Source organism: Tauraco erythrolophus, chromosome 14 (genome assembly GCF_009769465.1).
Source record: "Tauraco erythrolophus isolate bTauEry1 chromosome 14, bTauEry1.pri, whole genome shotgun sequence".
Classification (NCBI taxonomy): domain Eukaryota; kingdom Metazoa; phylum Chordata; class Aves; order Musophagiformes; family Musophagidae; genus Tauraco; species Tauraco erythrolophus.
Genome location: NC_141478.1, coordinates 425,256 through 451,778, shown reverse-complemented (window position 1 = coordinate 451,778; position 26,523 = coordinate 425,256). Strand labels below are relative to the sequence as shown.

Below are 26,523 nucleotides of genomic sequence, written 5' to 3'. Positions count from 1 at the left end.
TCAAACCCAGGCGGGCTGTCCTGCTGGCGAGTCCCATGGTGACATGCTCCTCCCTGCGCCATCGCTGCACGTGTCATTGTGAGCAGTTACCCCACTTTCTTCTGGAAAACAGATGGAATAGTTACATAGCCCAAGGGGTGATGTCTGGAATGAGCCCCTTGTGGAGCAGTGTCCCCAGCAGCTACGTGGCAGCAGGGGCACCAAGAGGGCTAATGGCTGTTTCTTTCCCTCCCCAGCCATGACAGCGTAGGCAGGCGGCGAGAGATGGATCGCTTCACCGAGTGCGGGACCCAGACGGACGCGGTGGTGGTGCTGTCGCTGGCACAGGCTGCGGTTCTGGGCTTGGTGTCCGAGAATGAGCTGCTCGGGGCCACCGTCAGCCCCGCCGGCTTCTTCCCAGGGCTGGGAGGGGAGCTGCCGGATGCTGCCACGGCGGAGCCTGTGGAGCCAGAGGGCGACTGCCAGCTGGAGGGCGAGGAGCCGGCGCCGGGGGACGGGCAGGAGGAGGATGCCTTGGAGTCAGAGTCCTCCCTGGAGAAGCATGCGCGGAGGAGGAAGCGGCCTCCTGTGAGGCTGGTGCCCAAGGTCAAGTGCGAGAAGGTGGAGGCGGAGGACGAGGTACTGTATGAGGTGTCCGTCCCCGGGGACGAGGAGGACGAGCAGCAGCGCAGCCACCCACCCCCCGCCCAGGACCCCGGCCAGGAGCAGACGGTGCAGAGCAGCGCCGTGAAGATGATCGACCTCGGCGCCTTCAGCAGGAAGCCCCGGCGCCTGCGGCACCTGCGCCGGCACACGCGCCAGGAGCTGGAGGGCACCGGCCACTGCCTCGGCGGCACCGACCCAGCTGGCGCGGTGGAGGTTGGCACCGCGGGGGCCCCGCGGACCGAGTGCGCCTTCGAGGCGGGCGCCTCGTCCCCCGGCGAGGCAGAGGCCCCCGTGCCAGCGTCCCCCGAGCGGGTGAAGAGTGAGCAGGGCTTCGCCTGGCAGGAGCCGGGGGAGCTGGAGGCGGAGGCGGCGGGTGCCACCAGCGAGCGCAACAAGAAGGCGCAACTGGACCGGCTGGACATCAACGTGCAGATCGATGACTCGTACCTGGTGGAGGCGGGGGACCGCCAGAAGCGCTGGCAGTGCCGCATGTGTGAGAAGTCCTACACCTCCAAGTACAACCTGGTGACCCACATCCTGGGCCACAACGGCATCAAGCCCCACTCCTGCCCGCACTGCAACAAGCTCTTCAAGCAGCCCAGCCACCTGCAGACCCACCTGCTGACCCACCAGGGCACGCGGCCCCACAAGTGCGGGGTGTGCAGCAAGGCTTTCACCCAGACCAGCCACCTGAAGCGGCACATGCTGCTGCACACCGACATCAAGCCCTACAGCTGCCGCTTCTGCGGCCGGGGCTTCGCCTACCCCAGCGAGCTGAAGGCGCACGAGGTGAAGCACGAGAGCGGCCGCTGCCACGTCTGCGTGGAGTGCGGGCTGGACTTCTCCACGCTCACCCAGCTGAAGCGGCACCTCTCCACGCACCAGGGCCCCACGCTCTACCAGTGCCTGGAGTGCAGCAAGTCCTTCCACTACCGCAGCCAGCTGCAGAACCACATGCTGAAGCACCAGAACGTCCGGCCCTTCGTCTGCACCGAGTGCGGGATGGAGTTCAGCCAGATCCACCACCTCAAGCAGCACTCCCTCACGCACAAGGTAGGGACCAGGGCAAGCCGGGCACCCGAGGGGTGCTGCCCTTGCCATGCCCAGAGGAAATGTGCCAGCTCCGGACGTGGGTGCTGGGGGAGAGGAGTGTCTCAGTGCCCCAGGGTCCTGGACAGCCCTGGGAGACGGGTGGTGCAGGCGGGCAGAGGTGCCCGTGGTTGGCATTAGCATGGGGTCATTGATTGGCAGTGAAAGGGCCTTGGTATGGGCAGGGGACCTGGGGCTGCCCAGCCACCTTTCTTCCTGGGGGTTTCCATCCTCAGGGAGGGGGTTTTCAGACCTATTGCAGGTGCCAGGGCAGGGTAATGTGGGGGACCCTGGCCATGTGCTGCAGCAGGCCCTCCTGGCAGGCTGCGAGTGAGGGGATTGCCCTTTTTTCGGGGGTTCCTTGGTGGGGGAGCGATTGACCTGAGCCAGAGAGTGGAGCTGGGTCTCTGCTGGGCTTACGGAGCCCATCCAGCTGTGCTCCCTGCAGCCCACCACGCACATGCTGCCGGGCTCGGGCAGGGCGCTCGAACAAACCTGTGCCAGGTCAGCTACCGCACGGCGGCCACGTTCCCCAGCCAGCCCCTTCCTGTGGATGCCACTTTGCAGAGCTGCCCTTGCTCCAGCGGCACTGACCTGGTACTGGGATTTTCAAAGGCTGCAAATGCATTTCCAGTGTGGGTGAGACAATGGTATCTGGGGGTGAGGCGGGAGGCAGGATCCAGCCCGCTGCAGGACCAGGCAGTGGGGATGGCCCCAGGCTCTCGTAGTGCCCGCTCTGCGCTTGTGGAAGGGGCAGGAAGGAGGGAGCAGAAGATGCTCTGGGAAGCTGCAGATGAGGATAAATCTCCCCCCACGTACCTGCGGTCCAGCCTGCTGCCAGTCCCTGCAGTTCAGCTTAGTGCGAGGAGCCCGTCCTGTACCCCTCGGGGAGCGCAGGTCCCTGCTCTGCCCCGTGCCCGTGGCTCTGCCCCGTGCCCACGGCTCTCCGAACCCCTTGCAGGGCGTGAAGGAGTTCAAGTGCGAGGTGTGCGGGCGGGAGTTCACGCTGCAGGCCAACATGAAGCGGCACATGCTGATCCACACCAGCGTCCGTCCCTACCAGTGCCACATCTGCTTCAAGACGTTTGTGCAGAAGCAGACGCTCAAGACCCACATGATTGTGCACTCGCCGGTGAAGCCGTTCAAGTGCAAGGTACCGCCGGGGGGTTCCGCAGGGACGGGGGGCTGCGCTCGGGAGAAACCCGGCCAGGCTGGGCCGAGCTCTCAGCCGCAGGAAAGCAGTTTTGTGATGCCTCCCTCTGTCCGCTCGGGAAAACAGCTCGTCCTGATGCCGCTGCTCCGAGCGGTGCAGCTGGGAGCTGCTGCTGTGGGCAGGGCATGGGCACTGCTAACAGGGAAGGGCGGGTGGTATCTCCCTCCGACCAGCGCTAGATGTGCTGGAATTCCCAGTGACACCAGCGCCGCACCCCCGAGGCCACCTGCTGCAGGGTGGGGAGGAGGGAAGCGGCCCCAGTACTCCTGGATATTGGTGGGAGCAACGGGGGACCCTGGGAACGAGGTCCCTCTGCAAAGTGTGTGTCTCTGTGGCAGCACTGGCCATGGTGGGCAAGGACCTGCTGCTGTCCCCTTCGCCGGGGGCGGCAGCGGGAGAGCTGCGGCTGAGCCGGGAACGCTGCCCGCAGGTCTGCGGCAAGTCCTTCAACCGCATGTACAACCTGCTGGGCCACATGCACCTGCACGCGGGGAGCAAACCCTTCAAGTGCCCCTACTGCTCCAGCAAGTTCAACCTGAAGGGCAACCTGAGCCGGCACATGAAGGTCAAGCACGGGGTGATGGACATCAGCCTGGACAGCCAAGGTGGGTGCAGGCGGTGGCAGAGTGGGTGCTGTGCCTTTCCCTGCGGTGGCTGCTCCCAGGAGCACCTGGCTCTCAGCTGTTTGCTTCGGGAGCTCGTGTCCTGTTGCCCAAGGGTCACCCTTGGCTTGCTCGTCCTGCCAGCAGTGCGGGTGACATGTGCTGTGCCCATAGCCTCCCCTCCATCCTGGAGCACCCGTCCCCCCAGAAGGGCTGTGGAAGGGTACCGAGTGGGAGCTCAGTAAGGTTAATGAACTGGGTACAAATCCAAATAAATAAACTTCGTAGTAAGTAAGTTAAGGGATGCCCCGTTCCTGCCCTTTTCCTCCCCACCTCAGACACCTCCTGGCCTGGCCAAGCCTCAGCCAGTGCCCAGCACCGCGGCACAGGCGGGGAGTGGGAATGCGGGGGTGGCGCTGGGGGGATGCCCTTACCACGCCACTGTCTTCTCCTTGCCTGCCCTGGCCCCCACGGTGGGACGGGTGCTGCAGACCCGCACAGGCAGCAGTCAGGGGTGAGCACACACGTGCCAGTTCTCCGCTCCGGCAGTGCTCTGCCAGTGACCCGTCCCTGCCGTGGCGCGTGGCTGGGGATCCTCAGCTGAGAGCCCCCCGTAAGCGGCCCGGCTCGAGCAGAGGTGCAGCTCCTGGGGGGGCTCTGGGCTCTGAACCCGGAGAGGAGGGTGCTGCTGGCCCTGGACCTTCGTGCAGGTCCATCATCACATGTCCCTGTGCTGAATCCCAGATCCCATGATGGACCTGGCCGGGGCCGATCAGGCGGAGCTGGACGGGCAGCAGGAGATGGACGACTTCGAGGAGGAGAACTCTTACGGCTACGGGGGGGTGGGCAACCCTCCGGACGAGCACGCCCTGACCGAGCAGGCCATGAAGGAGATGGCATACTACAACATGTTGTAGCCGAGGCTGGCGGCAGCTGCTGGGGGCCTGCGTGGACTTTGCATGGTAAGAGGAGCTGCTGCCGGCGGGCTGCGGCACCCGGCCAGACCCGTGCCTCCGCCCCTGGAGAGGGGGGGTCCAGCCGAGCTCGGCAAAGGAGAAAACAGGGATGTCCGAAAACCTTTGCCAGGGCGAAGGCAGGAACGGAGGCTGGAGGCGGCACAAGGCAGCGGTCACCACGTGTGTGCCAAGCCGCTGCCAGACCCTTGCAGAGCCTCGGTGGCCTCGCCATCGCTGAGGTCCTTCCCTCCTTCCCCCCTGCCCGAGAGGCAGCGCCGAGCTGTGTCCCGGCTGCCCGCAGCAATCCTGCCTGGTGCTGCACGGTGGCGAGCCAGGACCTCAGCCCGCTCTTCCCCCTCGCCTGCCCTCCGGCGTACTTGAAGCTGCGGGCAGGGAGGGCACGTCCCAGAAGATGATGAGCATTACTAATTATTCTACCTCCTGGGTCCCCCTGGCTGTACTGGGGCTGCAGCCCGGCCAGCCCCCTGCTCCCCCCCAGCGCCCCGCGGGGCAGAAGCCCCTCTGCCCACGGCAGAAGGTGGGTTTGCGTTGGGGCAGAGCGGTGGAACCTGCGCGAGGCCACGGGGCACGTACAAAACAGAATATTTTCTTACAAACTAATGGCAAAGCTCGGGGGAAGCAGCGGCTCCGGGCCCAGAGCCGCTGCAGCGAGCGGTGTATTTAAAGGCAGGCAACCCCTGTTCGACTTGAGCAAATGATGGTATTTTGAAAGTAATTTATTTTTTTCAGACGTGCCGCGTGGTTGGATTTATCTTTTCACCGAGTTCAGTTTCCTTCAACCAATGTGCTTTGTAAACCTGTGCAACGTGTGTGGTCTGTGCGCGGGGAGCGCCGCGGGCTGCGATGGTGCCAGGGGGGCCGAGGACCAGAGCGCAGTCCCACCGCCTTCGGGCAGCCGAGCAGCAGCAGGGCCCCTCTAACAATCCATGGCCACCCTGTGCTGCTGGCACCCCTCCTCACCCACCCCCCTCCTCACACCAGGGCTCGGGAAGAGGCTTTGGCTGGGGCAGCCCTGGGGCTGGGGGCTTCCTGCTCCACTCCCAGGGTTGGGGTGGGGGCAGGAAGGAGCTGGGGCAGCTGTGGGTCTGGGACCACCGTCCTGGCTGTCCACCCTACCGTGCTGTGGGGCAGGGAGCCAGGCAGCACCCACAGCATTGCTGCCCAGTATGCCCAGTGCCAGGCGGGTCCCAGCAGGCCTAGGACCTGGGGTCCAGCTGGGTCACTGGTGGGGTTTGGGGACCCCTGAGCTGACGTCCCCTGCAGTTGCTGCAGGTGTGGGTCCTACCATGCTCCCTGGGGCCTGGCCCCATCCCCAAAAGCCCGGGCTTGCTCTGGGGAGTGGCACCGCTCAGCCCTCCCCTCTCCAGGTTCCTAGCCCCCAGCAAGGCAGGGTCCCCCCTGGGCAGTTACTGCCCCCCTCCCACAGTGCTGCCCCCTCACACGCTACCTCAGTCCCAATACCAAAAAGCTGCAATGTGCGTCCCCCCTGTGCTGGGTGAGGCTGAGCCGTGGGGGTCTTTGCTGCTGGGGGCAGCCCTGGGCAGCTGCAGCATTGGGCTCTGCCCTGTGGGACACGGTGGGGGGGGCCTGGGTCGGTGCCGGAGCAGCAGCACAGTGGGTGCCAGCGGCTCCTGGGCATCCCCTCCTCGCGTACGCGCAGCGCTCAGCCGCCCCTCGTGCAAAGCTCTACTGTGTGTTGGTTATTTTTTACCTCCTGGGTTTGAAGAGTTGTTTAGCAATAATTCCAATAAACGCGTATTCTTTAGCTGCTGGCTGCCTCCTGCGGCTGGCGCCCGCCCTGTGCCCGCGCCATGAGAGCTGTGCCGCCGCCACGTGCCGTGGGCCGGTGAGGTGTTTAATGGCTGCTGGCACCGTGGGGTGGGAGGGTACACAAATCAGTGCGCGATGGGCCCCCCCGAGCGCCCCCGGTCCTACACACACTGCTAGAAAAGCTTTAAAAACACTTGTAAGAAAACTGCTTATAAAAATTATTCAACTGTTCCTGAGCCGTTGGCAAGCTGGCGGCAGCGCTGGGTCCCCGTCCAGCCGAGCGACGCCGGGGCTGGGTGACCTACCCCCTACTGCTTGCCCAGGGCCTTGTCCAGGTTGTTCTTGATGGCGTCGAGGAAGTCGGTGGTGTTCACAAAGTGCTCGTTCAGCTTCACGCTGCGGGGTACAGAAAGGCTGGAGGGGTCCCGCGGCCGGCGGCGTCCTTGCCCGCTCCCCACCGCGGGCACCAGCCAGCCAGGCAGCACAGCCCTGGCCGCAGGCACAGCCCGACCCTGCGAGCCGTAAATAGACGCCCCGAGTCCCCAGGGACCGTCCCGTGGCTGCCCCGTGCGGCCAGCCCGCCTTCGTGGCAGGCGGCTGCCCCCACCGCTCCGCCCCGTGAGCCACACGTACTTGGCGAGGCCGTGGATGCAGCCGGCGAGGTCCTTCGTCATCGTCCCGCTCTCCACCGTCTCGACACAGACCTTCTCCAGCGTCTGAGCAAACCTGGGGACGGTGGCGGCACACATGGCTCCAGTGACGCCAGCACTGTGCTGTGGACCGCCTGCCATGGCTGGTGCCAGCGGCAGCTGCCAGCGGCGTCCCCAACTCCCGGGTGCCCCCACCCCACCTCACTCACTTGATCAGGTCCGGGTTACTGTCCAGCTTGCCCCGGTGCTCCAGGCCACGCGTCCAGGCGAAGATGCTGGCGATGGGGTTGGTGCTGGTGGGTCGCCCCTGCGTGGAGAGAGCGCTCAGACGCCCGGCGTGGGCTGTGTGCCACGGGCCACCCGGCGCGGGGAGCTCACTGCAGGCAGAGCGCACCCACCTTCTGGTGCTCCCGGTAGTGGCGGGTGACGGTGCCGTGGGCTGCCTCGGCCTCGATGGTCTTCCCATCCGGACACACCAGGACAGAGGTCATCAGCCCTAGGGAGCCGAAGCCTGCGGCAGGACGGGGGTCAGGGTGGCCCTGGGAGGGCAACCGCACACAGCCCACCCCACATCACCCCACGCCACCCCTCCCACTGCCCCACCTTGGGCCAGGATGTCTGACTGGACGTCCCCATCATAGTTCTTGCACGCCCAGACGAAGCCGCCGGAGGATTTCAGCACCTGGGCGACCATGTCGTCGATGAGCCGGTGCTCGTACCAGATCTTCAGCTTGTCGAACTCTGTCTTGTAGTGCCTGGGGGCCCAGGGCGGGCGTCAGCCGTGCCCACCCCAGGCCGGGTCCCACTGCCACCCCTGGCAATGCCCCTCCACCAGGAGGGGCAGCTCTCCCCCCCAGCAGCCCGAGCTCCCCCAAGTCCGTACTTATCGAAGATCTCCTGGAAGATGTCTTTGAAGCGCCCATCATAGGCCTTGAGGATGGTGTTCTTGGTGCTCATGTAGAGAGGCCACTTCTTTTGGATGGCATACTGGAAGCAGCTGTGAGCGAAGCCCGAGATGGACTGCAAGGGAAGCGCACAGACGCCCGTGGGACCCCCGTCCCACCACAGACGGCTGTGCCGCCCCACGGGAATCCCTCCTGCTGCCCCCAGCCCACCCCCTTACCTCATCTGTGTTGTACATGCCCATGCCCACGCCACCGCCAGGGAAGTTGTACACCTCCCACTCCTTGGCCCCGCTGCCGTCCTTCGGCGTGAAGACCAGCTTGAATGTGCCAGACTTGCCCACCACGAAGTCAGTGGCTTTGTACTGCAAGGGGGAGGGCAGAGCGTCGGGCAGGGGCCGGCGGGAGCTGCCAGATGCCCCCACGCCGCAGGTGGCCGCTGCATGGGGCTCACCTGGTCGCCGTGGGCATGCCTGCCAATGGTGATGGGCTTGGTCCAGCCGGGCACCAGGCGGGGGATGTTCTTGCAGATGATGGGCTCCCGGAAGACCGTCCCCCCCAGGATGTTTCGGATGGTCCCGTTGGGGCTCTTCCACATCTTCTTCAGCTTGAACTCTGGGGCGTGCGGAAGTGAGGCCCCCGAGGCACCTCGCCACCAGGCACAGTGGTCACCCCAGCCCAGTGCCCAGCCCCTGCCAGCCCCCCTGCTCCTCCGTGCCGTGGGCTGCTGCCAGAGCCCTGCTGCTGGGTCAGCCGAGGAGATGGCCCAGCCAGCGTGGGCTCAGGGCTGGCACTGGGCAGAGGCTGGTCTGTCCCCAGCCCCACGCCCTCGGGGTCCCCGCAGCACCCTCGAGCTCCCCACGGTGGGGGGGGCACACACGGGGGGCTCAGCTCCCCACGGGGCTGCTGGCCCCACCACCCTCAGCCCCTGCCCACCTTCCACCCTGGCTTCATCTGGCGTGATGGTGGCACATTTCACAGCCACGCTGTACTTCTGGGTGGCCAGCGCCGAATCGATGGTGACCTGGTCGTCCGTCTTGTCCCGGTGCGGCAGGCCCAGGTCAAAATACTTCAGCTGGACGTCCACGTTGGGCAGGATGAGCTGGAGGTGCCAGGAGAGTGTCAGAGTTGGGGGATGGCATGGGGTGCCGAGGGAGCAGCACCATGCACTGCGGCATGGCCAGCCCTGGCCACCACCCCAGCCCAACCATGACTGCCTGCCCGGGACGCTCCCCCCTTCCTGGCACCTCCCCGCTTCCAGGTCCTGCCGGAAGCTGTGCTGATCTCACCACTTGCTTCCTGAGGATGGACAGACAGACGGAGGGCAGCGTGCAAGGACTGCCTGTGCCCTGTACAAGAGCCACCTGTTCCCCCGTACAGCACCCGCCAGCGCCACTCGTGCCACACCCGCCTGCTGCCCAGGCAGGACCCGGGTACCTTCTCCTTGATGAAGGCCCAAATGATCCGTGTCATCTCGTCTCCATCCATCTCCACCACCGGGTTGGCCACCTTGATCCGCTTGTTGGCATCTGGGCGGCGGCAGCAGGGCATTAGGGGCACACGCCCAGCACCGGCATCAGTCCCATGGCTCTGCACCGCGGCTTGGGACAGGAGGTGTCCCGCGGGGACCGTGAGGTCCCGTCCGGCAGAGTTCGGGTGCCGCCCTCGCCCCGCGCCGGGTGCGGGTCAGGGTGCAAACCCCGCTCGGGTGCAGGTTGGAGCACAGACCCCACCGGGGTCTGGGCCGGTTCACAGCACCAACCCTGCTCGGGGCTGGGCTCGGGTGCAGGTCGGGGTGCAAAGCCCCAGACGGGAGCGGGGCTGGGAGCGGGTGCACACCCCTCTGGGGTGGGACCCGGGTGCAAGCTGGGCTGCAAAGCTCCACGTGAGCCCAGGACCAGGAGCGGGTGCAAACCCCTCCGGGGCCAAACCCTGCACGGGACCAGGACCACACCCCTCTCGGGGCTGGACCCGGGTCCAAATCCCGGCCTGGGAGCGGGAGCAAACCCCTCTCGGGGCTGGACCTGGGTGCGAGCTGGGGTGCAAATCCCCGCCTGGGACCTGGACCGGGAGTAAACCCCTCCGGGTGCCAAGCCTGGCTGTGGGTCGGGCTACAAAAGCCCATATGGGACCGGGACCGGGACCGGAGGCCAACCCTTCCGGGGGCCGGGCTGGGCTGCAGAACTCCGCGTGGGACCGGGACCGGGACCGGGACCGGGACCGGGTGGAAACTCCTCTCGGGGGGGGACCTGGTGCAAGCTGGGCTGTAAAACCCCGCGTGGAACCGCGCCCGAGAGCCAACCCCCCGGGACCACACCCGGCTGCAAAACCCCGCGTGGGTCCGTGACTGGTTGCAAAACCCCCACGGCACCAGCTGTAAGCGGGATGGGAGGGGGGGGGGGCGGATCCACTCGCAGCCTCCCCGTTCCCCCCCAAAAAATAAAATCGGAGCCGCCCCAGCGTGGAAACCCCGGGACCGGTGCAAACCCCACTGAGGGCGGAGCAGCCCCCAAGGACACGAGGACTCCCCAGACACACCCCACGCGCCCCCCCAAACTGCCCCCCCACTCACAGTGTCGGCGCTGCCCCACGGAGGCGGCGGGGAGGGGGCAGCGGGCCAGGCGGGTCAGCGCCGGGGCGGCGCGGAGGTAGCGGGCGGCCATGGCGGGACGCGACGGGGCGGACGCGACGGGGGCGGCGGAGCGGGGACGCGGTTCGCTCCGCCCCGGGGCGGTGCGTGCCCGGTCGTGTGTGTGTGTGCCCCCCCTCCCGCTGTGGGGCCCCGCGCGGGGTCCCACAGCGGAGGGAAGGGGGTCCGGGCCATTGCTTCATCCCCCCCACCCACGGGGGATGATGCCCTTGGGGGGGGAAGCAGTAGGGTGCCCCCTCCCACCCTGGATGGGTGAGGTGCCACTTGCTGGGTGCAACCGGTGCCAAAGCACAAGGTGACCCGGGATCGGCTTTCACCGGGGAAGGGGGGGCTCGGGACGCAGTGGTAAGGGTGGGCGAAGCATCGTGCGTCCCGTCCCCCCCCACCCCCGATACCTCGGCTCTGCTCGGTGTGGGGTGCGAGGAGCCGGAGGGTTTGCAGTGAGCCCCGTTCCTAAAAAAGGGACGCGGCCACCACGGGCACGTGTGGGTCTGGGATGCGGTGCCCGCTGAGGCCGTGGCTGGGAGCTGGCACAGCTCCCTACATAGAAGGGAACGATCCGGCACAGCGCCCGCGCGTGACTCGGGGCAGCTGGACTCAGCGGGGTGGGCGGCTGCGGGGAAGGGCAGCTGCTGCCTTTTCCCTGGGGGGTCCTTCGCCTTGCCTGACCCCAGCGTGGAGGGAGGTGGTAGGGGCACCCCAAGGGCACCCCAAGAACGCGTACAGGAGCCAGGAGGTGTGCCGGGGTGGCCAGGAGGCTGCTCGTCCCAGGATGTTTGCTGGCCCCCCTGGCACGGGCCAAGCAATGGCTTTTTTTAGCCATAGGGGATGGGCAGATCCTGCTCCGGGAAGAAAAACAGTCCTGGCAGAGCTGCCAGCCGCAGGCAGCGGGGCTGGGGGGAGGCAGGGCTGGGTGCACTGACGTCTGCCCGGCTTTAACATTAACCAGAGCAGAAGCCTGCAGGGCTCCCGGCCACGGGGGGGAACGGCACCCTCTGTGCTGGGGTCTCCGGCGGCCCCGGTCCCACTGCCCTCCCTGTGGCACCAGGGCTGGCACCACAGTGGGGCAGTGGGTGGTGTTGCCCCCTCTGGTCCCAGGGGGCTGCCCCGCTGCACCAGTCACAGCACGGCCGCTCTGGCTGCCCTCGCCCCGGCGTCGCGGTCAAAGGCACCCAGTGGCCGCAGCTCTCGCAGGGCCGAGGTCATGCCAGCACAGCGGCCATCCCCCCACGGAGCGCAGGCCCTGCCAGCACTGACGGGAGCAGCCATGTGGCATCGTCCCAGGGAAGGGCTGTCTTCAAACAAAGGGAGTCCATCCCTGGACAGAGCCCAATCCACACACCCCGGGCTGCTGCCAAACCAGCCTCCCCCGAGCGCAGCTGGCCCCGGGAGGGTCCCGGGGGGCTGGCAGGGCCAGCTGCAGAGGGCTGGGGCTGGGCTCTGTGGAGTGATGTGTCCCGGGAGGAATCTGACTCCAGCGAGTTGGGGGCACCAAGAGCCCAGCCAGAGGAAGAGCAAGGACCTGGAGGGGGGGGATCTGTCCACGTGTGCACCGCTGCCTGCGGCAGCTGTGTCTGCCCGTGGGAGGGGGCACCAGGGAGGCTGAAGGGAGCTGCATGCCCAGTGGGGCAACACACCGCGGTTCCTCATGCGAGCGGTGCTGCCCCCAAACACGGGCCTCCCTTGCTGGCACTGCTCCGAGCTGCCAGCCTGCAGCGGCACAGGCCAGGGGTGACACAGACTGTGGGGCAGGGGCACAGTCTGTACCAGCAACCCCGCACCGCACCCCTGCCCACGGTCCCAGGGGTGCACAGGGCCATGGCTGGCTGGCCCTGGGACCCCTCCTTGGGACCACTGCCCAGCCCAGTGCTGGCAGGTCAGTGTCCACAACGCTGGTTGGGGGCGGGGGGAGGGGAGCTGGCATTCCTGCCACAGCTGTGCTGTGAGACTGAGGGGGCTCTGCCTACCGGACCCCACGCAGGAGCACAGCTGTGTGTCCTGCCCAGCCCACCCCTCCACAGCCCCCTGCCCCACTCACCCCTCTTGTGCCCAGGTACGCTGCCTCCCACCCTGCCCACCCTGGAGCATAGGCCTGCCCTGCCAGGGCCATCAGCTCCTGCTGCCCCGCTCCTCCCGCGCGCCAGGAGAGCGGCGCTCCTGCCCGGGCTCCCCGCGGACCCCCGCAGTGCCGCACACTGCTGACAGCCGGCCGGCAGCCCCCGGCTCCGCGTGTCCCAAGTGCACCCCAAGCCACGCGGAGCTGCGCGTCACCGCCAGACGCCTGGAGCCACGAGTTACCCCGAAGCGCCCGGAACCGGGTGTCCCCGCGGGCACCTCATGGCAACACCCGGAGCCACACGCACACGCTCCGGGGGTGCCCACGCCGAACGCAGCGCAGACACCTCTGCTCCGGGGCTGTGGCCGCGCAGCACCCCGCTCCTTGCGGGCTCCCACCCGGGAGGGGACCCCGGCACGCACGTGCTGCCGCCCCCCCCCCCCCCCAAAAACCCCCGCTCGCCGCCGGCCCCAGGCGCGGCTGAGGGTGCGGGGCAGCGCGTGGCCAGCCTCGCCTTGGCGGGAGGGGGGCCGTGTCCCCCCCGTGGACGGGCCAGCACCGGCCCGGGGCCGACATCGCCCCGGGCAGCCCCGAGGGGGGCAGAGCCCGCCCGGCCCCACGCCGAGACTCGCCCTCCCCTGGGCCCCCCAGCTCCCGCCCCCCCGAGCCACGAGCACCCGCTCCCCCCCCCGGCTCCTGCCCCCCGACCCCGGCGGGCGGGGCCGGCGGGCGGGACGCCCGGAGCGGGGCCGGTGGCGGAGCGGGAGCCGGGCGGCGGCGGGGGCGGCCGGGCGGAGCGGCCCTTTGTTGCGAGCGGCGGGCGGAGCAGGCGGAGCCGCCCGGAGCCGCCCCGCGCCCCGCCGCGGGCGGGGACCCCGGAGCCGCCCCCGCTGCCGGCGGGTCCCGCCGCACCCGCCGCCGAGCCGGTGAGCAGCGGGCGGGAGTGCCGGGCCGGGCGGGGGCGCGGGGGGCGCACCGGGCACGGGGGGGTGGGGGGCTTGTGTGTGCGTGTGCAAGGGGGTGTGCACGGGGGTGTGCACGGGGGTGGCACGGCCGGCTGCGTGCGAGGGGGTGGTGTGTGCACGGGTCCTGCGGGGGGGGAGGAGGGGTGTCTTGTGCGGCGTGTGCGGAGGCGTGCGGGGGTGTGCTGGGGGTGGGCGGGCAGGGTGTGCAAGGGGCTGCGTGTGCACGTGCACGGGGCTCCCCGAGGGGCGTCTGCGCGAGGGGAGCGTCTGCGCGGGGCTGGGGGCGGCGGGGGGCTTGGGGGTGCGTGTGTGAGTGTGTGTGTGTGTATGTGAATGAGTGTGCGTGTGTGTGCACGTGGAGGGTGCAGGCGCGTTCAGGGGGTGCGGGGATGGCAGCCCCCCCCGCAGCGCGGGGCAGTTCCCCCGCAGGGGTGTTTCCCGGTGTGTGTTTGCCGTCCAGGGTGTGCACAGCCCTCCGTGCGTGTGCTTACATGTGTGCGTTACGCACGGTGCCTGGCTGAGGGCACGGAAGTGCACGCACGGTGCTCTGGATGTGTGTTATGGGTTGCTCGTAAGGAAGTCTGTGTGCACGCTCGGTGCCAGGTATGGGGGCACGCGTGCGTGCTGTGTGTCCCACGTGTGTGGATGTGCCCTGGACACTTGTGGGCTGCACACGTGCTGCGTGTGCCAGGCGTGTGGCCACTGCGTCTGACGATGGTTGAGGTGCCAAAGTGGCCCGTGGGCTTGGGGACACAGGGAGAGTTGGGGTCATGCGGGCTGTGGGGTCTCCCTGCTGTCCCCGGTGCTTTTGGGGTCTGGCACCACGTCCTGCCCCAGGCAGCACCGCAGCGAGGGTGCCGCTGTGCCGAGGGTGAGCGGAGCCAAGGAGACCAGCGCTGGTTTGGGCTCTGTGGGGCCGGGCATGGCTGGGAAGGGATCACGCCTCCCTGAGCCAGGACTCCCCAGTTCCTGCACCCCGGGGTACAGAAGTGCCTGAGCTCAGAGCCCACTGTGTCCCTGCCCTCCAAGGGGTGCTCACTCTTTCCAATCTACCCAGTGCCGGGGGTGCCAGACAAGGAGCAGCGACCCAGGGCAGCGCCCACGTGTCCCGCAGCCTCCTGGGCAGGCAGTGCATGGGTGCAGGCAGTGTGGTGTGGGTGCAGGCAGGTGCTGGCACTGAGTGGGGATCTGGATCGTGGGGATCCACCGCAGTCCAGAGATCCAAGCCCCACATTGCGCAGGAGTGTGGAGTGGGGAGTGATGGGACGGGTGCATTTTGTGCAGTGCCTGGGGGGCTGTGCCCAGGGGCCCCTGCAGTGTGCCCTGCCCGGGGCAAAGGGGATGCTGTGGGGCAGCATGGGACTGGCTGCGTGCCGCCATCGGGCAGGCACCAGCACCAAGGCTGGGAGGTCCTGGCGGTGGGGTGAGAGCAGGCCAGGGGGCACAGGGGCAGCCAGCTGTGTGGCTGCCGGAGGGGCACAGAGCAGGGCTGCGGCCCCGTGGGAGACCCGTGGCTTGGGCAGGGTGGCACAGCCGGTGCCCATGGGACTGGGAGGATGCCCTAGAGCCCTGTGGGGAGCCCTGCAGTGCCCTGTCTGGCTGGCCACACACTGCGGGCCTTGCACTGGGGCCAGCACCGGGCTTGGCCCTCCTGTGCCATGGGCTGGAGGCTGCCCCAGCCCCTGCTGCTTCCCCTGGTCCTGAGCAGGGCCTCTCCCCTGGGGCCGCCAGCTGCCGGGGTGCAGCGGAGCAGAGCTGACGTGCCTGCACCCCACTCCTCTGGGCGCCCCGACCGCGGCTGTGCCGTCAGAGGCCGCGGCTGCGGCGGGACGCGCGACGTTCTCTGAGCTGCTGGCGCTGAGCAGCTGGGTCTGGGAGCATCTGTGCGTGAATCAGCACGGCCCGGCAGCCTGCGCGGCTGCAGGTGTGCGTGCAAGCGCGCTCACGCCCTGCGCGTGTGCGCGGCCGAGGAGGCTGTGGGTGGGAGGGGGGCTCGGGGGGGACCGCCTGGTGTTGTCTGGCAGTCTCCAGGAGAGAGCCGAGGCGGGGGCGAGCGTGCGAGCCCCAGGAGGTGTGGGTTGGAAGGAAGAGCCTGGGCACGTAGGCTGTGTGCGAGCCGCGTGCGGGTCTCTGAAGAGGGGATGTTGCCCGCGCTGCTGCCCGCGCTGCTGCCCGCACTGCTGCCCGCGCTGGGGCAGGCTGCAGAGCAAGGCATGAGCACGCAGGCAGCAGCAGCAGCAGCAGCAGCAGCAGCGGGGTGCACGCAGCCCTGGCCCCTGCTCCTCGCAGGCAGCAGCACCCATCTCCACAGCCGTCTTCCCAGGCACCCACCGCCCGCGGGGACAGGGTGGAGGGCGCTGGCGTGGGAATTTGATGCGGAAACCACCGCCCCGCCTGCCTGGTGACCCCAGGCCACGGGTTTTGGTGCTGCCCAGGCCTGGCACCCCGAGCAGGTTCCCCACGGCCGACTGCCGCTGCAGGCGGAGGGCAGGCTGGGACGGCGGTGATGCCGCCGCGCTCGTGCGTGCAGGTACCTGCCGAGCGGCGCGGGACACACACGCGGGCCCAGCTGGGCGCTGCGCCTGCGCGGGCGCGCGGGACGGGCAGGGTGCTGCAGGGTGCCCCCGGCGCTGCCCCACGCTGGCAGGCTGCGTGGGCCGGCGGACGAGATAAATGGGAGTTTGGCGTAAACAGGCCAGGCTGCCAGCAGCCGTGGGGAGCGCCTCGCGGCCCGCGCTTAAAGGCGCAGGCTCTGTCCTCGCTCCGCTGCCCGGCCCTGCCTGGGCCATGGCAGCCTGCCCTGCCTGCCCTGCCCTCCCTTCCCACCCCGAGAGCAGCTGGCCTCCCCTCGGGGGGTTCCCATCACTGCGTGCCATCACACCGGAGTGTTGGCACGGAGCTCCCACAGCCACGAGCAGGTGATGGCCAGGTCCCCAGAGCCCCCCAGAGCCCCTCAGGGTGCCGTGGAGCAGGGGGGCCATGGCTGCGGGGTGAGTGTGTGCTCCCACCCTGTGTAGGGTGGCGTGCCCGGCTCTGTGACGTAGAGAGAGCCCTGTCCCGTCTGTGGCACTTCCCGAGCAAAGGGTGCTGATAAGGCAGGTAGGGTGGAGCCGACGGGGCTGTCCTCGGCCCAGGAAGGGACGTCGGCCACGAGCGGGAGCAGGAAGGGAAAACAAGGCGAGGAGGGAAGTGGGGTCACCGCCGGCAGCCCCAGTCCCTGGGTGCCAGGTACAGCCTGGGGAGCGGGCACTGTTGGGCAGTGACGAGCGGGCAGAGCATGGGAGCGTGAGCACAGCCGTCCTGGGAGTGTGGGCACAGCCATCCCAGGAGTGTGGGGAGGGCTTCTGCTGGGCAGGGGGCTTGCGGGGGGCCCTGCCAGTGGGGGTGGCGATGGCCTGGGGGGCTGGGGATGGCCAAGCAGGGCAGCGTGGAGCTCTGCACCACATGGGGTGGGCAGCCACGGGGCAGCCCCGGCCCCAGGAGAGCTGCCTGCTGCGAGGAGAGACCCTTTCCCCCCGTTGCCATGGCAAAATAAGCAGCTGTCATTAATAACACGTTGCTATGGCGACTGCTGGACGAGCGGCTGGTTCTCTGGGGTCTGCATGTGCTTCTGCCAGGGGGCTGCGAGCCCTACCCACACCCTGGCCATGGTGCAGGGCCCACCGTGGGCCCGGGTGGGGGTCCTGCCCAGCACTGCCTGCTTGGCGGCATGCCCGCACCCCCCTGCCTGTGCTGTGGCCTTGCCAGGACTCAGCACCATGTGCATCGCAGACCCCCAGGGACAGGCTATTGGGATGAGCAGGCTCCATGTCCCTGGGTGCTGCCCTGTGTGGGCACCGCATCGGTGAGCTTTGTCCCAGGGGGTGGGCTGGCACGGTCACCCCTCTGCCTGTCTGTGCTGTGCCCTGTGGGAGCCCGTCGTTTCCCGAGGGAGGGCGAGGGCCACAGCCCCCGGCAGAGACCAGAGCCGCTGCAGAGAGCGGGGATGGAGCAAAGCTTGAGCAGAGGGGCAGCGCTCCTGGCATGGCCACGGCCCTGGCAGCAGCCCCGGGGCCGAGCTGTCCGTGGGATGGACACCCATGGGACAGACATCCCCGGGACAGGTATCCATCCCCAGGCCAGCCTTTCCTGGGACAAACATCCCTGGGGTCTCAGGCCAGCCGCTTCTCCCTGCTGCAGGGAGGGAAGTGTGGGTGTGGGGGAGACCCCGGCTGCCAGGGTCCGCGGCTGCTGTTAGAGCCTGGGACAAAGCACCGTGCCCCCCGGACCATGACCAGCTGCTGCTCGGTGGGGCTGGGCGGGAGGGACAGGGCACCGCCGGCTGCCCCGGGCACGGCACTGCGCTGAAGCTCGCAGCACCGGGAACGGCGGGCAGGGCACTGCCGGGGGAGCTCGCAGCACCAGGAGCCCCACGGGGCCGCGGTGCCCCGGGAGCGGGTCCCGCCGGAGCGGGGCGGGGCGCGGGCGGTCCCGGCGGGGAACCGTCCGCCTCCTCTTCCGAGGTGCCCGCCCCGTCCGGGGCACGGGCACGGCTCGGTGCAGCCCGGATCGGCTCGGTACGGCTGGGCTGGGCTGGGTGCGCTGCCCCGTCGCCCCGCCCCGCCTCGCCCCGGTGCCCGAGCGGGCGGGCAGCCCCGGGGCCGGGGCGGGCGGGGGCGGTGCCGGGGCCGAGCCGAGCCGCGCCGCTGAGCCCCTCTCTCCCCGCAGGTCTGCAGCGCCCGGGCGGCTCCGCGGAAGGCGGCGGAGGCCCGGCCCGGCTCGGGATGGCGGCGCGGCCGGCGCTGCCGGTCCTGGCGCACTCGGTGCTGGCGGCGCTGCTGCTCTCGGCGGCGCAGGAGCCGGTCCCGCGGGTCAGCCTGCCCTACGGTGAGTGTCGGGTCCGGGGGGCTCTGGCGGGTCCCCCCTCCCCCCGGAGCGGCCGAGCATCCCGGGCTCCCCACGCCGTGGGACGGGGCGGCCCCGCCGCCCGGTGTGGAAACGCCTTGTGGCAGCCGGCGGTGTGGGGGCTGCCCGGCACCCCCCGGCCCGCCCGGGCAGCCGGGGCTCGTGTCCTGCCGCGGGGCTGGGGCAGGTGCTGGGGCGGCCGCGCTCCCCGGGAGCGCGGGGGGACGCGGGGGGACGCAGGGCGGCGGGGGTCCCCGGGTGGTGGGGCGCAGCAGTGGGGGCTGGAGCCGTGCTGCTGGCACGGGGCAGGGCACCGGGGCTGGAGCTGTGCTGCTGGGATGGGGCAGGGCACTGGGGCTGCACGCACAGCAGTCGGGGAGCAGAGAGGCACGTAGCCCCGTGTCGGGACCCGCAGCAAGGCCGTGAGTGAGCCTGGGGCACCTGGGAGTGCTTGTGTCCCCACATGCCGGGCAGCGGTGGCACCTGCGTCCTGTGCGAGTACAGGATGGGGGGACCCATCTGTGGGGATGCTGCCCGCTCTGCTGTGCGGCTTTGTCCTTGCTGGGGCAGCCGGGTGCCTGCGGGCCCCCTCCCCTCTCAGCTGTGTGCCCTCACAGCCCCTTGCCCCAGCCTCCGGCTGCTCCGGGACCCACCACAGCCCCTGCCAGCAGCATGGCCCCAGCAGGGCTTGGGCTGCCCTGGTGGGGCTGTGCTGGGGCAGGACAGCCGGGAGGCTGCTTGGGCAGCCAGAGCCCCTCGCAAGTGGGGGGCCTGGCCTGCAGACCCCTGCAGAAACACCCCAGCCGCTGGCGTAGGGTGGGTCAGCAGAAGAGCCCAGACAGCTTGGGCTCGGCACCAGCAGCTGCTGGGCCCAGCTCCATCATCCAGCACTGAGCCTGTGGCATGGTGGGGGCTGCCCACGTGTGTCTGGGCTGCTGCGCTGCCAGGAGAAGGTGGCTAAATCCAGCTGCCGCCGGCCAGCAGAGCTGTCCCATGCTGGCTGCCGACTGGGCAGCCTGGGAGGGTGCAGTGGTTTGGGCCGGGCCGGCTCTGGCAGCAAGGCACGGGCAGCTGGGAGCGTGCCCTGGCTCAGCGCGCTGCGGTTCCTCGGTGCAGACGTGGCCCCACCACGTGCTCCCGTGACCACTGGCCACGGTTGTGGTGGCATCTGCAGATCTGGGACCCGCCAAGGTGGATAAGAGCCCTGGGAGACAGCGGGACAGCCCAGCTCGATGTCGTGCCATGCCGCACCACACTGCGTCGAGCCAAGCTGCCCGGCCTCGCCTGCACAGACTGGTTCTGGCCAAACTCTGCCCATGTGCAGAGGCTGCTCTGGCTGCAGGGGCTGCAGCTCACGGGCAGTACCTGGGGGTCCTGACCTGGACCCCCAGCACTGCCAGGGGGAGCTGAACAGGGGGCACGGGCTGACCACACCGCATGCACTTGGCGGTGGCTCCCATGGAGCGTGGGGCTTGCGGTTGGCGGGAGGGAGGAGCTGGCGAGCTGCTCCCCTGGAAGCTCTGGATGTGCCTCCAGCAGGTTTGTCTGGAAGAAGCAGGTCTTGTCCTAACAGGTCTCCTGGCAGCCAGCACAGGCTCCTGCAGCTCCCCAGGCCAGGGCAGCTCTGCGGGGCGCAGGGGCCCCTGCTGCCCCCCTGCTGACTGCGCGGGTGCTGTGCCCACTGGTGACAGCATCACCCCGGTGCTGGGGTGCAGGAACCCTTGCGGGAGGATGCCCTGCAAGGGTCGGCATCCCTCCCTTGGCGCTGCTGCAGGAGAGCCGGGGTGGATGCCAGGCCAGGGGCAGCCGAGCCCTGGGGACAGGGGAGATGCCACCCCATCCCGCAGCAGCTGGGGCTCGTGGAGTGACAGGGGAGGGGAAGAGGAGCGGGGTCCAGCCCTGCTGCACTGCCGGCACCACGTGCCCTCGCGGAGGCTTGGATTGAGCAGGGACTTGCGGGACCCCCAGGCCCGTCCCGGCAGGGATCTGGGAGCAGGCAGGGGATCGGGGAAGGTCGGAGCGTCCCCGGTGCACTGGGGGTCAGGGGTGAAGGGAGTTGGCAGCGTGAGTCAGCCTGACTGTGTCCCGCTGACACAGCCGGGCCTGTCTGATTCAGAGCGGCTGCGGGAGAGGAAGGGCTTCCGGGGCCAGGCCACCCACGCGGGACGGGCGCACGGGCACTCCGTGACTCAGCTGGCAGCCTCTGCCCCGGCATCCGGCACAGGCAGCCACCGGGACCACCCCCTTGGGGCAGGGTGGGCGGCCGGTCCCGGCACCCACCTCTCTCTGCCATGAGCTTGGGGTCCCCACGGGGCCAGGCTGGGCCACCCGTGCCGCAGGGCTGAACCCCGGGGGCCGTGTGTGCCCGCGTGAGCACAGACTGGTTGCGCTGGCTGGTACCTGCTGGGTGCCGCAGCATGCCCCAGGGCTGTCCCTGGGGCCGGGACAAGGCGGTGGCTTGGGCTGGCAGCGGCATTGAGGCTGCCCTCAGGCGCGATTGCGGCCGTGTTCAGTTCACTGCGGCGCGGTGCCACGTGCGTCTGACCGCATGGGGAGAGCCGGATCCGGCCCTGGCAGCTCCGCACGGTACGAGGCCACGGCAGCGGTGCCAAGCAGAGAGGCCAGAAGCGAGCCGTGGTGCGGGGGTCCCGGGCGGTCGGTGTTGCCCCACGTGGGCTGCGTGAGGCCGATGCCCGTCGCTCTCCCCTCCCCAGACTCGGCCGAGCGGGTGGTGCAGCGGTTCGAGGTGCCTGGTGTGTCCAACTACACGGCCCTGCTGCTGAGCCCGGACGGCGGCACCCTCTACCTGGGAGCGCGCGAGCTGCTCATCGCCGTCAACACCAGCCACTTCCAGCCCGGCGCACCGGCTCGTAGGGTGAGCCCACCGATGGGCGCTGAGCCCCACGCAGGACCGTGGAGCCCCTGGGCTGGGCTGGGGCTGGGCTGCCCCAGGGAGGGGAGGGAAGGGAAACCGAGGCAGCTCTGGTGCCCTGGGCAGCGGCGTGCTCCTGCCCAGCCAGCAGCAGCCTCACCAGCCCGATTGCGCTGGGGAGGACAACGGTGTTGGGGGTGGGGGTGACCTCTGCCAGCTCGGGGTAGGGGGTGCAGGACCAGGCGGTGATGGGCACCTCCCAGCGACTGTCCCCTCTCCACAGCTGCCATGGAGCGCGGATGAGGAGAAGAAGAGACAGTGCGTGTTCAAGGGCAAGGACCCTCAGGTGAGCCCTGCTGGCAGCGGTGGGAGCGGGCCGTGCCCCGTGCCAGGGCATGTGCAGGCGGGAGGGCTGAGCTGGCTCCTCTCGCCGCTGCAGAGGGACTGTCACAACTACATCAAGATGCTGCTGCGGCTGAACAGCACCCACCTCTACACCTGCGGGACCTGCGCCTTCAGCCCAGCCTGCGCCTACATCGTGAGCTCGGGGAGCGGGGCCTGGGGGCCGCGGGTGCTGCCGGGGCTGCGTCACCCCCTTGGGGGTCCTGGGTGCTGGGGCGGGTGCTGACGGTGCCGCCGGCTCACAGCCCGGTCCTGTTGCAGAACGTGCAGCACTTCAGCCTGGAGCGGGACGCGTCGGGGAAGGTGCTGCTGGAGGACGGGAAGGGCCGCTGCCCCTTCGACCCCGAGTACCGCTCCACGGCCGTCATGGTCGGTAAGGCACGCTGCCCTGGCCTCTCGCCCTCTCCGTGGCGCCCAGCTGGGCCAAACCAGGGCCGGGCCGGCACAGACCCTGGCGGGGAAGCGGTGCCACGGGCCATGCCAGGCGGTGCGTGCGGGGCCTCAGCGGGAGCATCTCTTTGGCAGACGGCGAGCTCTACGCTGGGACTGTCAGCAACTTCCAGGGCAACGAGCCGACCATCTACCGCAGCCAGGAGAGCCGCATCGCCCTCAAGACGGAGAACTCCCTCAACTGGCTGCAGGGTGAGCGCCGGGGCCGGCGCGGTGAATCGGGGTCTCCGTCCCTGGCGATGGGTGGTGTGGGGCCGGGAGTCGGCCCCGGCAGCAGGGTGATGCTGAGGGCACCTGTGCCCCTAGACCCGGTCTTCGTGGGCTCAGCCTACCTGCGGGAGAGCCTGCCCGCCGGCAACCCTGAGGGCGACGACGACAAGGTCTACTTCTTCTTCAGCGAGACTGGCAAGGAGTTTGACTACTTCGAGAACACCATCGTCTCCCGCATCGCACGCGTGTGCAAGGTGGGCGCAGGGCAGCGAGGGAACATGCCCGGGATGTCACTCAGTGCCGGGGTGGCAGGGGGACATGGGACCACCCTGCATGTTTCCATCCCCCAGTTTCTGGATGCCCCAGGAGGGGACTGGTGCCCGCAGGAGACCCCTCCGGGGCAGTTATGGCTCTGTAGTGCCCAGCCCGGGGCTGTGGCTTGAGCCCAGTGCTCCTGCTAGCCCCAATGGTGGCAGCGACCCTTCCCCACCTCCTCAGCCCCCTCACTGGAGGGGCCGCAAGCCCCGTCCTCCTGTCGGGTCTTGTTTCCCTTCCCCTGGGCACCTCGGACACCACTTCCCTTGTTCCTCCCCGACATCGGGGCTCCACTTGCCTGGCCCAGGGGGGCTCCCTGTCTCGAGGCAGCCGTGGCATCACGCCGTGACCCGCTGTGCCGCGCAGGGGGACCAGGGCGGGGAGCGTGTGCTGCAGCGGCGCTGGACGACCTTCCTGAAGGCGCAGCTGCTCTGCTCGCACCCCGAGGACGGCTTCCCCTTCAACGTGCTGCAGGACGTCTTCGTGCTCACCCCGGGGGAGCTGCGCTGGCGGGAGACGCTCTTCTACGGGGTCTTCACCTCGCAGTGGTGAGCGGCGGGCAGGGGTGGCTGCGGACCCAGGAGCGGTGCCCGCAGTGGGGAGGTGCGGGTGGGCTCTGGCCACGCTCAGGTCGCCGGGGCGGCGTGGGGGACCTTGGCGGAGCCGGGGTGCCTGATCCTGCCACGGGCTTTGCCTCTGCCCTGCCAGGAACAAGGGCGGGCTGGGCAGCTCGGCCGTCTGCGCCTTTCCCATGCGCGGCGTGCAGCGAGCCTTCGGCGGGCTCTACAAGGAGGTGAACCGCGAGACGCAGCAGTGGTACACGGACACTGGTCCCGTGCCGGAGCCCCGGCCGGGCACGGTATGTGCCTCTTTGGTGCCTGCCCGGGTGTGGGACGCAGGGCAGCCCCTCGCGCTCTCCCAGTCCTGGTGGCCACTGCAGCACAGCCTGTTGCCCGCTTGCTGCCCCATGCCCCCGCCAAGCCCCCTCCTCTCTCCCCAGTGCATCACCAGCCGCACGCGGCACCTGAAGATCAACTCGTCCCTCCAGATGCCGGACCGGGTGCTGAACTTCATCAAGGACCACTTCCTGATGGACAGCCCCGTGCGCAGCCAACCGCTGCTGCTGCAGAGCCACCTGCGCTACCAGCAAATCGGCGTCCACCGCGTGCAGGGCCTCCACGGCACCTACGACGTCCTCTTCCTGGGCACGGGTGGGTGCAGCCGTGGGCCGCTGACAGGGCGGGTTCCAGGGAGCTGCGCGCCCCCCGTCCCGCTCAGCACGGCCCTTGTGTTTGCAGACGACGGCCGGTTGCACAAGGCTGTGCGCGTGAACCACGGGGTGCACATCATCGAGGAGATCCGCCTCTTCCCCGCCAGCCAGCCCGTTCTCCAGCTGCTGCTGGACCAGGACCAGGCAGGACCAGTGGGCACAGCAGGGCTGGGGGGTGGCGGAGGAGATGCTGTGGGGCAGGTCCTGCCCTTGGGCTGGGAGCCAGGGAGCCCGAGGGGGTTTGGGGGGTGGGGGAGCCGACCCTGGTGTGTGGCTCCGGGGCCGCCTGCTCACCCCGCTGTGCCCCCTCCCGCAGGGCCTGGTGTACGCAGCCACCTACACGGCCGTGGCACAGGTGCCCTTCGCCAACTGCAGCCTGTACCGCAGCTGCGGGGAGTGTGTGCTGGCACGAGACCCCTTCTGCGCGTGGAGCCGGGGCGCCTGCCGCAGGGCCGCTTCGCACCCCGTGGCACACCCCCAGTAAGTGCTGCACCCCCTCTCCATCCCCCTGCGCCCTGCGGTACCCGCCACCCTGACCCCACTCTGTCCCCAGGCTCTGGGCACAGGACATCGAGGACGCCGACACGGAGCGGCTCTGCCAGCGGGCCAACGCCTCCCAGCCCCGGCCCCGCGTCCTCCTGCCCCCAGGTGAGCTCCGTCCGGCGGGTGCTGCCCCAGGGCAGGGACTGCTGCCAGCCCGAGGTGTCCTGGGGGGTCCGACGCGCCCCGGGCTCCTGCTCTGCACCCCCGCCACCTTCGCGCTCACCGCTGGGATCCCCGTGGCCTCGCTGATGTCCCCGTGGGTTGTCTCCTTGCAGCCTCGGGCGCTCCGTGCCAGCGGATCCAGCTGCCCCCCAACGCGGTGCGGCCACTGCCATGCCGGCTGCTCTCCAACCTGGCGTCACGGCGCTGGCTGCACGATGGGGTGCCCGTCAACGCCTCCTACCTGGTGCTGCCCGACGGGGCCCTCATCCTGGTGGGCAGCCCCGAGCGGGCAGGCACCTACGAGTGCTGGTCGCTAGAGGAGGGCTTCCACAAGTTGATGGCGAGCTACTGCGTGGGCCTGCAGGAGCTGGCCCCTGGGCTGCCGGACCCTGGCAGGAAGGTGGCCGCTGGCCGGGATGCCCTGGAGACCGTCAGCACATCCCGGAGCACCTCCGCGGTGGGCAGCGCTGCGGCCCGGCTGGACGGCAAGACCTACTGGACCGAGTTCCTGGTGATGTGCGTGCTCTTTGCTGCCGCCGTGCTCGTCCTGGCCCTCTTCCTCCTGCACCGGCACCGCGACGGCATGAAAACCTTGTTGGAGCCCGGTGACCCCAGCCGGCACCAGAAGCCACCCCGCAAGCCGGTGGAGAGCCTGCCCCTGAACGGCAGCAGCCTGCCCAGCACGGTGCCCGAGCACAAGGGCTACCAGGCCCTGCAGGACAACTACATCGTGAGCACCCCGGTGCACGAGCCCCCGGCCCCCCCACGCGCCTTCTCCGAGTCGGAGAAGAGGCCCCTGCACATCCGGGACAGCTTCGTGGAGGTGTCTCCCGCCTGCCAAAGACCCCGGGTGCGCCTGGGCTCGGAGATCCAGGACTCGGTGGTGTGACAGGGACGAGAGCCGAGCCCTCGTCCGCGACCACCTCTGCTCTGCTGAGCCTCGCCGGACCGCGGCGCCGTGGCCGGGGTCCGTGTTGTCTGTGTGTGCATGCCTGGAGCCTGCGCCCCGCTGCGGCACCCGGCTGGGGCGGCGCTGCCTCGACTGCTCTGGCCCCACTCCTCGGGATGGTGCTGGCGGCTCCGGGTGCGAGGGGTGCTGCGTGCCTTCCAGGGACGTGCGGGACTTTTCCGCCAGCCCCGCGTTCTCGCCGCAGGGATGGACACGATGCCTGGCTCGGGCTGCTGGTGTGTCGCCGGCTCTGCTGGCTCTGTGGGGCCCCGGCCCCCTCTATGCAGAGGGCAGGAAGGGGCGGCTGCAGCTCCCCCGCGCCCCACTCACTGTGATGTCCGGCTGTGGGACCCGGAGCCACGCGTGCGGCTGGGCAGTGCCGGCGCGGCGACCCCGTGGCATGTGCTGTGTGTCTGTGCTTGGTTCATTTTTATTACGTGGAAAATGTGAATCGTGTTCCGGGGAGGGGGCGGGGAGTGGTGCCCGCCCCATGCCAGGCTGGGCAGCAGCGTGCCCCCGCGTCCCCGCGTGTGTGTGCAGAAACGTCTGTGTTTTTTATATAAAGTCCAGGTGTCTCCTTTGGACACGTGTGTGCTGCTGTGCCCGCGCAGCCAGTGGGGCTGGGCACCTTCCGGGGCTGACTGGGGCTTGGACCATCCCGGCGGCCCTGGGGAGAGGAACTGTGTCCGGCTCACACCGCGGTCTGGCGGAAACTTGCCTGTGGCCAGCTGCCCCTCGCCCGAGCAGGGACGGACAGACGGCCAGGGCAGGAGGGTTGTGCTGGCAGTCAGAGCTCCTGCCGGCTGCACAGTGCCCGTGCGCTTGGCTGAGTGTTGGGCTGGGGCACACGGGGAGGTGCCTGGTGCCCTTGCAGTGCCAGAGGGTCCCTGTGACCCTGCTGTCGGGGCATCGTGCATCCACGGCAGCAAGCGTGGGCGGCGCGCGGC

The 26,523-nt window shown here is 69.4% G+C and overlaps 3 protein-coding genes across 4 annotated transcripts; 2 read left to right on the top strand and 1 right to left on the bottom strand.

The window, feature by feature from the left end:
- The first annotated feature begins 243 nt into the window (after positions 1-243).
- On the top strand, positions 244-4,466 carry ZNF710 (zinc finger protein 710). Of its 2 annotated transcripts, XM_086620440.1 has the most exons (5): positions 265-1,698; positions 1,804-1,812; positions 2,627-2,887; positions 3,378-3,552; positions 4,294-4,466. In XM_086620440.1, the coding sequence occupies exons 1-5, from the start codon at positions 265-267 to the stop codon at positions 4,464-4,466; spliced, it is 2,052 nt and encodes a 683-aa protein (XP_086476566.1). The 2 variants fall into 2 exon arrangements, with proteins under 2 accessions (XP_086476567.1, XP_086476566.1); XM_086620441.1 differs by lacking the exon at positions 1,804-1,812 and having other exon boundaries at positions 244-1,698; positions 2,696-2,887.
- A 2,138-nt stretch (positions 4,467-6,604) lies between these two features.
- On the bottom strand, positions 6,605-10,511 carry IDH2 (isocitrate dehydrogenase (NADP(+)) 2). The gene is made up of 11 exons (XM_086620296.1): positions 10,421-10,511; positions 9,286-9,377; positions 8,785-8,950; positions 8,303-8,463; positions 8,070-8,213; positions 7,830-7,966; positions 7,550-7,701; positions 7,345-7,457; positions 7,156-7,253; positions 6,930-7,022; positions 6,605-6,692 (listed from the first exon to the last, which is right to left on the bottom strand). Exons 1-11 carry the CDS (start codon positions 10,509-10,511, stop codon positions 6,605-6,607), a joined length of 1,335 nt encoding a protein of 444 aa, XP_086476422.1.
- Positions 10,512-18,267: 7,756 nt separating this feature from the next.
- SEMA4B (semaphorin 4B) lies at positions 18,268-25,516 on the top strand. The gene is made up of 14 exons (XM_086620344.1): positions 18,268-18,385; positions 21,118-21,278; positions 21,559-21,621; positions 21,715-21,813; positions 21,939-22,050; positions 22,203-22,319; positions 22,434-22,591; positions 23,019-23,200; positions 23,361-23,511; positions 23,653-23,863; positions 23,951-24,066; positions 24,239-24,402; positions 24,476-24,570; positions 24,741-25,516. The coding sequence occupies exons 1-14, from the start codon at positions 18,283-18,285 to the stop codon at positions 25,514-25,516; spliced, it is 2,508 nt and encodes an 835-aa protein (XP_086476470.1). The 5' UTR covers positions 18,268-18,282.
- The last annotated feature ends 1,007 nt before the right edge of the window (positions 25,517-26,523 follow it).